The sequence below is a fragment of the Phoxinus phoxinus genome (genome assembly GCF_949152265.1).
Source record: "Phoxinus phoxinus genome assembly, chromosome: 14".
NCBI classification, from domain to species: domain Eukaryota; kingdom Metazoa; phylum Chordata; class Actinopteri; order Cypriniformes; family Leuciscidae; genus Phoxinus; species Phoxinus phoxinus.
The window spans coordinates 11,288,981-11,302,540 of record NC_136889.1 but is presented as its reverse complement, the minus strand read 5'-3'; the positions used below and the strand labels follow the sequence as shown (position 1 = coordinate 11,302,540).

Genomic DNA, 13,560 nt, shown 5'->3' with positions numbered 1-13,560 from the left:
CTCTTCATATTTCTTGATTCAATACATCACATTTTGAAACACAGGGAGTGGCCAGAGTCGCTGCTTGTCATTAGTGTTTCTGCCGCTCCCTGGCGACATGATAGACGGGATTGTATGTGGCCACGAGTCTGGCATTATTCACTTCTGGGATGTCATTAACACAATATACATGTGCTAACAGTACCATGCAAAACTGCAATCTGCAAAGCAAGTCAACAAAGACTGTCTGATCACCAATACTCCCCAACAGCAGTAGAACTGCACAGCTCTTGCCATAGCAAAACCAGCAAGATCTGATAATAAAGTATCAAACTTACGTGTCTTGCGGCTGACATGGGTTCGACCAGGCGTGGTCACATGCCTCTCGGATGACTGCTCTCTGGTCCAAGTTTGGGTGGAGTCGTTTAGGACCGCTGGGTTGGAGGGAGAGGGGCTGGATGTGGACGTATGGACAGTAGAAGTGGTGGTAGAGACCACGGTGGTCGTAAAGGTGGGATTACGTGTGACAAAGCGAGTAGAGGGGCTCTTCTGTGTCACCTGACTGCCGGATGCCCCGCTGCCTCTAGGAGGAATGTTCGGAGGAGTTCCCGTTCGAGTCCTGCTCCGCACCACTGAGGTGACGGTGGGGCTGACCGAGCTGACACCACCAATAGTGGTTGTAGTGGTGGTGGTGTCAGATCCCTTAGGAAAAGTGCTAGGTTTGGACAGAAAGATGGGGTCCTGGCCAATACCCTTGGCATCCACCAAGTCTGTGGGCACATAGTCCCGCACAGAACCCACTACAATCCATTTCAGCAGCATGAGACTGAGCCCCAGGCCTATGAAGCCAATGAGAAGCGGAACCACACAGAGCCAGGTCTGTTGGCGGGGCCAAAGGGCACAGCTCCCACACCTTAAGATGCCACCACGCACAGGGGCCTGGGCTTGTTCACGTCCACCGGAGCCGCCTCTCCCATCGGGCTCCTCCAGTACCATAGCCCCCGAGTTGTTCACGGTTCCCGAGCTGTCACTCATCTCGCCTGTGGCACACTAAGGGTTAACCCCAAGGCCGAGAGCACGGCAGACATGGACAGCACAAGGTGAAATTCCGGCCAGAAGTGCCAGACATTGGAAAAAAACGGAAAGTAAAAGACAACCGCAAGAACAAATAATTATGAACAGAAAAGAACAGAAATAATTATGAACACATCAAGGCAGACAAATCACATCCACACACTGCTAAACACTAATACACATACACGCACTCACAATCAGACAAACACATACACCCAATAGAATTCCGGAGGTAGAAATCTCAGCGGTTGCAGAATCCAAACTGCAAAAAGACAGTCCTTTAGTCCAGTTCCACCATAACGACCAGACGACTTCCAGCTCGCCACAAGATCACAAAAACAGTACAAATGTTAAATAAAGGTGCCAAGCAAAGAAGGTGGAAGGAAAGGGAGGAGTGAAATCATCTGCATGTCTCCGAGCACCAGCCGTTGCAGCAGCACTCTCTGTCGTCAGATTATCAAATCCCTCTTTTTGCAGATGACACCACGGTAAGATTTATCTCCACTCCATTCATTGCAATATTTAAAGGTGGAGTTCAGTTAAAAAGTTAAAAACAGACTCATATTTTTCCAGTTTCATTCACACCAATTCCTTTTTCAAGGTCTCGATCTGCCTTGTACTGGAGCGCTGAGTCAGCTATACATATCCCAGGAAGCTGGTTCCCTCACGCAGGAGGACTCACCGTTGACCATGAAGCTATGTCCCCTTTTCCACAAGCAAATCTCCTGATGAATTATAGCATCCTTAAGGGAGCAAGGGACCTGCAGCACGAACCCAGTACGTGCAAGCTGAGCAATAAACCCGGTAGAGCAGGCAGTGGCATGTGCAGAGTTGTCCAGGAGGAGACGGTGGGTGATTAAATCCGTTCGCAGTGCAAATCCGTTCTGAACAGTGCCTTATGAGCGACCCACTGCCGTAGAGTGAGCCGTTGATATCGTGCAAAGCAGTGGGCATACGCTCAGCCTCTATCTACATTCCTCCACTGAGAGCGCGCAAGAGAGAATGAGAGAGAGAGAGAAAGGGAGAGGAGCAGCGCGATGAGGGGAGGGAGCGAGGGAGGGAGGGAGGAGTGAGTATGTGTCGAAGACGGACAGAAAAAGAAAAAGAGAAGGGTTAAAAAAAGACAGTATGCAGGTTTTCCATGAGACAACATTCATCCTTTCCTCATTACAGTTGTATTTGTTTTGCCTGTCTGTTCCTCCCTCCTAGGGCTGCCATGTCTAAAGGGTCCGGACTAGCGTGTGTTCCCGCTCTAATCTCCTGTGGGATTTTAACGTGGCTCAAGCCTACGACACTGCAGCCAGACACATACACAGACAGCCTTCTACTCTCCCCTGCTGCTGATGCCAGGAGAGAGAGAGAGAGAGAGAGAGAGAGAGAGAGAGAGGCACTGCACCTGCTCTCTTCACAAGAACATTCCCCACCCCTTTAGAGAGAGAGACAGAGAGAGAGAGAGGGAGAAGAGAAACAAGGAGAGATAAGTACAAGAGTTGAGAAAGCATTCACAGCAGGATGAGATAGAAAATGAGAGAAGCAGAGGGCAAGAGAGAGAAAGACAAGATACGGGAAAGAAATAAAGAGATCCGTGTCAGTGCTCTGCAGTATTAGCAGAAAAGAGATTACTGACGGCTGTAAACAAAGTGAGTCTCAGCATCTCTCTTTCAAATCTGCCAATCATGCAACCAGCCCCTCCTCATGTCTAAGATACTGTGAGAACTGGAAGAGGGAGAGAAAACGAGTTAAATTAACGGATGGTAAGAATTAGGAGTTGTGTGCCGTGGCAAATGGGTGGTATTTAAAAAAAAAAAAGACTGTAGTGCAACAATAAAGCATAGTGAGTAAATGGAGTAGGTTACACTTTAATATTCGAAAGACAACAGAGATGCTGGATTGTTTACTGCTGGTTCTAACTCATTTTAAAGGTGTACTCCACTTTTTCTTGTTTAAGTTGTGCTGGCTGATATGGCAGCCCTCTTGGGGTTATACTGACACCTAGCGGGTGCAGATGTATCATCCCGCAAAAGCAAAAGTTTTTAGTTACCAACACAACTGTACAAATATTCTATTTCCCATGAGCCATAATTAATGAATTCCACAAGTGAAAGTCTCAGGTTACTGAAATCGATCAACAACAACTTGAGTGAGACGCAACATTCCATTTATTATTATTACTTCTATTATTATTACTATAGACAAATGTTAGTCACATATGACCAAAAAATATGCAATGCTGACAGCAGAACCAAGAGAATGTGTAAAAGCCTATTTCTGAGAAGGTATAAAATATAACTTACATATATTTATACTGTAACAATTATTATATAATAATTATAAACTAATATATAATCTTACCTTGGCAGTTAAAAACGAAATGGTCTTGGTGAGTAATAGCGCCATCAAGCTTTGTCTACACACACAATGTATATAATTGTGATTGACTGTAATCTGCTGAGGCTGGAAGTGTGAAATTACAACTCCTGTATTCCCTTATACAACTTCATCTGGAACATGGCAGTAGCATTCTGGTGTTCAAGTGATTTTATAAGGAGTCTTCAGCTCATCTGAGTAAACTTGAACTTAAACATTTCAAGTACTACTCGCATATTGCTTTATGTGTCAAGTAGAAATCACAGAGTGCACCTTTAAAAAGCACCTGATTGCACTGTTGCAACACACATGACCTGGATCTAACATTTTGTATTACAGAATAACAGGAGTAAATCAAATCCATTTGAGACAGAAAAAAGTCCTTCATCAAATAATCCAAAAAATGCATTACAAATTAAAGGTACCAAAAACTCACACAAAACAAATTTAATTATCATGAGCCCTATATTACTTTCTTTGATATGTTAAGCACAGACAAACGAGCACTGCAAGTTTGATTATTATGCAACCTTCATATTTTTTGGAATATAGCACAAAAGACAATAACACAATTTCATAATAAATGAATTGTGCATATTGCACTTTTTTTAGTTGTCCAGTGTTAATCACCCTACCTTAATCACATACCTAAGTCCTGGTTTTAATTTCACTGGTTTAATAAATTGCTTGTGCGTTCTGCTTGGCAGATTTTGTGTTTCTTGTAAGAAAGAAAATAATGCCAGACTGAAACGACATGGTTCTGATCAAATTAAGAAAGAGAGAACATAAAACACCTTTGTCCATTTAGTGAACACATTTACACATATCTATATTTAAATGACATTTCCAAGTGGTGTGAAATGAGGTGCCCTTGATATTTAACTATTTTTTTTTACCACTGCCATAAACTCAGTACAAGAAGTTGCAGAGAGATCAGATTTCACTATACAGATCCAGGTCATATAATTAGAATATCATGAAAAAGTTGATTTAATTCAGTAATCCCGTTCAAAAAGTGAAACTTGTATATTGTATTCATTCATTACACACAGACTGATATATTTCAAATGTTTATTTCTTTTCATTTTGATGATTATAATTGACAACTAATGAAAATCCCAAATTCAGTATCTCAGAAAATTTGAATATTACTTAAAACCACTTAGAAACTTAGAAATGCTGGCCAACTGAAAATTATGAACATGAAAAGTATAAGCATGTACAGCACTCAATACTTAGTTGGGGCTCCTTTTGCCTGAATTGCTGCAGCAATGCGGCATGGCATGGAGTCGATCTGTGGCACTGCTCAGGTGTTATGAGAGCCCAGGTTGCTCTGATAGTGGCCTTCAGCTCTTCTGCATTGTTGAGTCTAGCGAATCACATCTTCCTCATCACAATACCCCATAGATGTTCTATAGGGTTAAGGTCAGGCAGGTTTGCTGGCCAATTAAGAACAGGGACACAATGGTCCTTAAACCAGGTACTGGTAGCTTTGGCACTGTGTGCAGGTGCCAAGTCCTGTTGGAAAATGAAATCTGCATCTCCATAAAGTTGGTCAGCAGCAGGAAGCATGAAGATGGCTGAGTTGACCTTGGACCTCAGAAAACACAGTGGACCAACACCAGCAGATGACATGGCACCCCAAACCATCACTGACTGTGGAAACTTTACACTGGACTTCAAGCAACGTGGATTCTGTGCCTCTCCTCTCTTCCTCCAGACTCTGGGACCTTGATTTCCAAATGAGATGCAAAATTTGCTCTCATCAGAAAAGTGGACTTTGGTCCACTGTGCTTTATCAAATCCAGAGTCAACGCAGCTGTCTACCAGGACATTTTCAGAGCACTTCATGCTTCCTTCATTTTCCAGCAGGATTTGCACCTGCCCACACTGCCAAAAGAACCAAAACCTGGTTCAATGACCATGGTATTACTGTGCAATTACTGTGTGATTTCATGTAATATTCAAATTTTCTGGGATTTTGATTTTGTGGGTTTCATAAGCTGTAAGCCATAATCATCAAAATTATAACAAATAAAGGCTTGAAATATCTCACTTTGCGTGTAATGAGTCTATATAATATATTAGTTTCACCTGTTAAGTTAAATTCTTGAAATAAATCAACTTTTTGATGATATTCTAATTATATGACCAGCGCCTGTACATGCATCCATTACACTAGGTACACGACATGATAGCATAAAATAAAGACCGCTTTTCACAACCTCGAGAAAGAAACATTACCCCTTTCTGTTAGCTTGTTCTGTTCTAGTTCTCTGTGTTTGCCTTACAGTGAGAAAACTGTCACATATACTGTACAGAAACTTACACAACTTTACATCATGGCTATGAAAAGTAAATCTAAATCTTACCTTGAAATTCTCAAGTAATTTCAAGTTAACAAAATATTTGTCTCAGGTCACCTTTAGAATGTCAACTGAGGGCTAATTAGCACAAACATTGGTGTAGTTTTTGCATACTGAGAATTACGCAGTGCGTAATATTGTTATATTTTATATGCATCCTCCTTCAGCTGTCATTGAAACTCTGTCATTGAAATTTCTTGGGGCGGTTAGTGGGTGTTCATTTCGGACCCTGTGTGTGGTACAATGTGATCACATAACATCAAAGCAGGACAGCAGCTTACTAATTTTATTTATCCATCCTTGCTCTAACATACTATATTCCCTTAAGATTATCCTGCTAAAGGCTTTTCTTCTGCTCAGTGAAGACACTTTCTTCTGTAGCCCATGCTTGACTGGTGAGCGTAGCGCCGAATGAATGTTTTCTCAACCAGCATGTATCTCTAAGCTAATGCTGCTCATTAAATGACTGACAGAGATGTGTGTGTTTCTACCTGTCTGATTTAGGATGCATCAAACTGCCAGTTCACATCAAATCAATGATTAGACCACTCCTGCCGAGGGCCACATGCATATGAGTATGTGCGCCCACTCATACACAACACTCTACATCTCCCTCTCTTACTATGTTACACATCTACACTTTATCCTTCCACTAAACCCCATTTCCAGCCTTTCTTGTTCCATGTTATAAACCCCAAAGCCGTACGCCCACATAGTCCTGTTCCTAAGACTGGGGAGAAAGCACTTTGTCTGTCAGGCACTCCTGAGAGCCTTTAAAAGCCAATGCCTCCCTGTCCGAAGGAAATACGAAGAAACACAAAAACACATATGCGTGCCATCCGAGCAGAAAGCACTAAAATTAAGAATATGACAGGAAAATTCCCACTATTATACAAAGAACTATACAAATATATATATATATGTAGCGCATTGGTGTGTTTACAATCCCATAAATGTTGTGTTTTGCAAAGTTTGCTGCTTCAGTTGTCATGGTGTTCATACACATTGTTTCTAGCTTACTGTGCAGAGTGATCACATTTTGAATAATACAAAAATAATAAAAACTTCAGTTTTTTGGCCCTGGAACAAAATGACCAGAAGTGGTACATCCAATCATTGTGTACTTGTATTAGCAATGGTTACCTCCAAAGAAAGACATACAGCCATCATTGCATTGTATCAAAATTGCTGCTGAAAAATTGCTTGTAAGAATATTGCACCTGAAAGAACCATTTACTGGACCATCAAGACCTTCAGGGAGAAAGTAACTTTCAACTGCAGTGAAGAAGCTTCAGGACGTCCCAGAGTGTCCATGAAGTGCCAGGACTGTCTCCTCCTGAGGAGTCGGCTACGGAATTGTGTCAGCGCCGTCCACCAGTGCAGAGCTTGCTCAATATTAGGAGCAAGTGGGTGTGAGTACATCTGTACACACAGTGAGGCGAAGAAGCGGCAAAAAAGCCCCTTCTCTACGAAAAAATATGAATAATAATATTTGAGGACAGACTGAAATTCTGCAGGAAGCACAAGGACAGCAAAAAGACTGGTGCAAAGTTAATTTTTCAGATGAAGCCCCCTTCCGACTGTTTTTGGATATCAAGAAAATTGATTGTCTGGAGAAGAAAAGATGAACGTTATGTGTGTGCCAACAGTGAAGCCTCCTGAGACCATCCATGTATGAGGTAGCTTTTCATCCAAGGGAGCGGGCTCTCTCACAATTCTTCCCAAAAGCACTTCCAGGAATAAACAATGGTGTCAAAAGGCCCAGCAAGAGCAACTTCTCCCGATGACCCAGAAGCAATTTGGTGATGATCCGTGCATTTTCCAGCATGATGGAGCACCACGTCACAAGGAAAGAGTGATAATGAAGTGACTCAGAGATCATTACATTGGGGAGTTGCCTGGTCATTGATCTAAAATTTCAGATCTTAATCCCATAGAGAACCTGTGGTCAATCCTCAAACGGCGAGTGGACTAGCAGAAGTCTACAAATAAGCACTAAATAAGGCAAGAATGAATCGCCATAAGTCAGGATTTGGCCCAGAAGCTGATATCCAGCAAACCACAGTGAATTGAGGAAGTCATGAAGAAGGGTCAACACTGTAAATATTGACTCTCTGCATATATTGAACATTTATTTAAATAAAAACAATAAAACTTATGAAATGCTAATCATTCAGTGTGTTTACATGCACCCTCATAATGGGATTTCGGCAATATTGCGATTAAACAAATGACTATCAAACTAATCGTGGTATATTCGCATTGAACTATGTGGCGTAAACTGGGGTGAACAGTTCTGCTAGTGTCATGTAAACATCTTACTGCGATTAAGAAAAAGATTGGTGCACAGGTAAACGTAGGCTAGTCAATGTTTCCCAGTATGCATGTATGTATTAAGTATGCATAGAAATATGCATTTATTTCTTCTAAAGAAAACACACAAAAAGATGAAAATTGCGACACAAACAACATTGGACCCCATTAACTTTCCTTGTATAGACAAAAAGCATCAAGACATTTCTCATCATCTTCTTTTGTGCTCCAAAGAAGAAAAAAAGTAATACAAGTTTTTGTAACAACATTATGGTAAGCAAATGACGGGGTGATCAATTTCTTCAAATATCTAGATGGGAAACATTCACAACATCGTGCTTTACACAAAATGCTGCTGTTGCAAATTTGATCAATATTATTCAGTGCTATGTCAAGATACCAGAACAAAAAGACGAGATATCTTCAGAGGTACTAGTAAGAATACACAAAAGGATAAGCAGATATCACTGACGGAGAGATCACAAACCCATAAGCATTTGGGCCAAGAGAAATCCCTGATAATTTCCATACATCGTAGATAACGTGACTCTCATCTGTCCAGATGAGTGAGGGTATGTGTTATGGTGGAGGTGATTAGGCTGAGAATGAATGTGAAGAGGTCACAGATGGAAGATCACACAGTGAAGATGAAGGATTAGAGCAAGTCGACAGAGCTTTAAAAAGGTCATTCATCCAATATTGTGACATTTTCTGCTATAGAATGACGAAACATTACAAAGGTGGCCGAGAGATAGACATGAACCGGTCAGGGAAATTAATAACGAAAAACAAGACAAAAAAAAACAACGTGACGTAAGAAGCAGGTCAGAAGGTTAACAATGCTATGACTGCTAAATGCATACAGATTCAGACCAAATGAAACCAGTCAACTAAAGGTCAGGAACTGTGCATCAAGCAAACATTCTTTTTGGACCAGACTAGCCTTCAGGTTCTCTCGAACAGATAACCAAACACACTTCTCCATTCAGAGTGGTGACAGTAATCGACAGGCTGTAAATGAGCAGTCTTTTCATCAGGGTGTTTTCAAAACAGTGGCCCTGAGGGGACAAGGTCCTAATGACTGGAGAACTCCCACAGCAACTAGGATGGATGAATGATGGCATGTAAGAGAGACATGGACATTGAAGACATGGAATACATTTGTTTCGTTTCCAATGATCAACGTAAAACTACAATATAATGGTGATCAGAAAACAATCTTGTATTGTGTGTGGCTTTCTTTTTTCTCACAAGTAAGAGTGACCTTGAGGGTGAATAAGGGCAAAAGTATGGGGCAAATTGCAGGGACAGTGTTGAGCCGTATCTTAAAGGTATCAGAATTTTGTTGCGACCAGCAGAAATTACAAGCACTTTTATCGGTCACTTGGTTCATATTTCTGTGGTGTCACACTTAAAAGCAAAGTTCACCACCACATAATAAATTATATCATCACATTCAAATCTGCATAATTTTTTTTCTTAAAAAAAAAAAAAGAAGATAAATGGAAGAGCATTTGGGTCCAAACAACATTGGACCGCATTAATTTCATTGTAAACAAAAATTCCCCATGATATTTTTTTCAAAAAAGATACTCTCATGTGCATGAAATTCCTCAGGTTACACAAGGGTAAAAACTATTACAGAAGTCATGAATATATAAGGTATGTTCATAAGAAGAGAGAACTTTAAGGTCATCTATATGCTAGTGTACTTCTACAAATTGAAATTTGTATCAGTGCCACACAAACACTTCAGTCGAAACCAAAGCAGATCACATAACACATACAACCCATTTGAATTCTACACAGAATGTTCTACTTTAAAGCACGATGGAGGAGGTCAAATATTATCACCGTTACTAAACATGAGGATGTGTAACATTTGTGTTCAGCCTGCTTGTGTAAAAAAAATAATATATATATTAATGAAAATAAGTTAGTGATAATGCATGTTTTTATGTGTTCCAAAAAGATTATGATTTTCCTCCTCTAGATATTTACAGTAGTGTCAATCTGTCAATCTGTTTGGTCCACGTGTTGTCAGAAATAAAGCGTTATTGCATCGGAGTAAAACCAGCTCGCTACAACGGATCTTGTCTCAATTAATTGAACAGAAACCAGAAATGGCAAATATCCACTACACAAGATTATTTTATTCTTTTTTATTATTATTATTATTATTCTTTGTGTGCAGGTTGCATCAATCTATATCAATAAAACATTACCATCTGCCCATGTTGTTCAATGCAAGGGACATTCAAGCCATGTGCTAATCTGTCTGGACTAAATTAAAGTCAGGTCAGGTCAGGTAAAGAAGGACAGGGAGGATGAGGCACTGCACAGGCTTGCTTAATTTACAATGTATGTGCTGTTTGTATGAGACCCACTGGAGACTACTTGCTGCTATTGGTCAAAAAAATAATCAATGAACTTCAAAGACAATCAATTATCACATACCTCTACAAACCCCGCAACCTCTCAGCACACTGGTTCCCATGGTTTCCTTTTCGTTTTCACTGTCTAAAAAGAACAGAATAAAACCATGTAAGACAACAGAGGTTCACACCCGTGGAAAATGTTTTTAAATGTGATGAAGTTAAGACTTAGTTTACACAAAAAAATAAAATTCTGTCATCAATTATTCACAATCATGTCGTTCCGTAATACATCTTTATAAGATAAATAAAGATCTTTTTAATGAAATCTGAGAGCTTTCTGGCCATTGACAGCTTACGCAACTATTCAAGACCCAGAAAGGTAGTAAAGAAATCATAAAAGTAATCCATGTGACTCCTGTGGTTTAACCTCAATTTTATGAAGCGACGCAAGTCTGTTTTCGGGGGAAAAAAACATACATTTAACACTTTAATTACAAAATATTAATCTCAGGCACGCATTCACGTCACAAAGTCTGTTCTTGCGTCAACACACACGTACATTGGCATCATGATAATATCTTGAACACGATTTGGAGATAATAAAGTGGTAAATTGTGTGGTGTTGTTTTCTTGGGCCAAACAAAGGACTTGCATTGCTTTATACAATTGAGGTTAAACCACTGGAGTCACATGGATTACTTTTAGGATGTCTTCTACCTTCCTGGGGCTTAAAAGTGGTACTTGGCTGTCAATGGAGGGACAAAAAGCTCTCAGATTCCATTAAGAAAAAATTCATTTGTGTTCTGATGATGAATTAAAGTCTGACAAGTTTGGAACTACATGAGGGTGAGAAATTAACCTTTTAAATGCCCACTGAAGTGCCTTGAAACGTGCAGCTTTGTTTGATGCGTTCAGGAAGCTAAGGTGGGACATATTGAATGGCTCATCTGCCTTTCTAAATAGCCAATAGCATTTAGTTTACCTCACAGACTGTGAGTTGTACTTGACATCACCATGGAAACGAATCCGAGCGCTGATGCATTGGATTTAATAGTAACGTTAGAGGTGTGAATAAATTCTAGCCATTTCATTCTGAAAACGGAATTACACTTGAGTGTTTGAGCAACCGAACACACATCTCCAACCCATATTGTTCCGTGACGTCCGGTTCGTGAACGAATTGTTCTTTTGAACCAGTTCTTTTTTTTTTTTACCAGTCGAACCAGTTCACCAAATCGAACGGAATCGTTCAAAACGGAGTCAGCGCTGATCCAGTTTCTAAAGTTACTCGCTTTCGGACATGCCTGACAGTCACTCCAACTCGAAATAAACAGTAGCCTAACTCCGACAATTAACTGATGGAACTGATGAGCACGAGCAGCTGACACTGAGCATGCGTTTACTGCCGAACAGGTACAGTCACGGTCTCTTTGGCCAGGTGGTATTTTTTATAGCAGAGGGGAGAGGACACTTCAGATTCTAGAGAGCATTTGATTTGACAGAAGATCCGTTATCCATTTTAGCAGAAGTGAGAGACTACTGGTAAGTTTTGAATGCTTATATCTCATGCGATTTTTATCATTGTTTTGGAACACACCAGCTTATATAACATTAAGGCTAACATATTCATCCTAAGAGCTAAAAAAAAAAAATAGATTTCAGGGGGCCTTTAAGTGTCAGACTAGTATTCAGACCACAGTTTAATTGAAGATAGATTAGATAGATAGATAGATAGATAGATAGATAGATAGATAGATAGATAGATAGATAGATAGATAGATAGATAGATAGATAGGAAAATGGGGAGAATTATATAATAATAAATACGATATCCAATTTTGTATGTCCCTGCTGTTTTATAGCCTATATCAAGTGTGTGCTACAGTACATTAAACCATCCAGGCCTACTAAAGTTCGGTAAGCTCAATTCATTAGAATGGAAAAAACAAGCCCAAAAAAGCAAAGTATGAAAACCTGTGTAACGTTAACCTAACTTACCTGCTGTATGATGGGAGTCGCTTCACTAGCAAACTGCAGGCGGAATCTTAAAGACATGACACGCGGCGCTGACATCTAGAGAAACATATGCCAATTCAAACGTTGAACGTCCTTTAGCTTGTGGCATTTCAAAATGTAGCTCATAATCCGCCTTTCCACTGCATATGACAAACGCTATCGAACAGAGTGCCGCTGCCGACCATTTGCAGATGCGGAATTTTCGGATCCGATTTGAGCTTTGGATTCGTTAAATAAACATCGAACTTAGTCTCACGCAACTGGGGTGACACTCACGCTTTCAGCATCAATCTCGCGCTCTCAGCATCAATCTCACGCTCTCGCGCACACCCAAAATCAATTTTTTTCTCCCCTCTCAATCGGTTAATTTTCTGTTGATGACTAGACTAGACCACAGCGTGACAAGAGAGGAGTTTAGCTGGGCCCACAGCTGTAACATCTGCCTAAAACGTTCTCACTGCAGTATGATAGCATGATAACAAATGTGATTTTATAAGTTTAATAAACAAGAAGTTAATATTAAGTGACTTACATGTTAGACACCATATTGGCTGTTTTAGCTCTATTTCGCCAACGAAAATAGTTGAAAACTAAGCCACAGCACTGTATTTGCGTCTCAGAGAAACACACCGAGATGTTTTATGAAGCAGCTTTTTGAACGAATCAGTTGAATCTCAAATGACTCACTCATTAACAGGGACTGGCTGCCGCGCCTACTGGCGGTTTAATTTCACATTTAAAGTAGCCTATCTTTTCATGTTTTAAACCATATCAAATATCATTATTCAACGTTTTATGTTTAAAACACCAAAACAATATTTATGTCTGTGTAAAAGCATTTAAAAGCCATTTCAAATGCAGCTTCTGTGTTTCTTCTCCATTGCAAATATTTTGTTGATAGTTATTTAATTTGATTGGTAAAAGCCCTATTGTGTCTCATTATAATTTAATTTGACTAAATGTATGTAATTGACACAAAAGGTGATGCATGCGTATAATTAGGTTTAAATTAAATGTGTAATTGTAAAAATGGCAATAAAAGGTAAAAATCAATTGAAACTTATTGG

The 13,560-nt window shown here is 40.0% G+C and overlaps 1 protein-coding gene across 5 annotated transcripts in view; it reads right to left on the bottom strand.

The window, feature by feature from the left end:
- The window catches only part of nrg3a (neuregulin 3a), a 303,942-nt gene extending 290,785 nt beyond the window's left edge, over positions 1–13,157 (bottom strand). For 3 of the 5 annotated variants that reach the window (XM_079636193.1, XM_079636196.1, XM_079636197.1), the window contains exons 1-3: positions 13,026–13,157; positions 12,476–12,550; positions 10,557–10,619 (exon numbers count right to left, since the gene is read on the bottom strand). In XM_079636193.1, coding sequence (XP_079492319.1) covers positions 10,557–10,596 — 40 coding nt within the window. In that variant the 5' untranslated portion in view covers positions 10,597–10,619; positions 12,476–12,550; positions 13,026–13,157. Of the gene's footprint in view, positions 1–10,556; positions 10,620–12,475; positions 12,734–13,025 lie in introns of those variants that run through there. The other 2 variants (XM_079636195.1, XM_079636194.1) reach the window with 2 other exon arrangements.
- Positions 13,158–13,560: the final 403 nt, after the last annotated feature.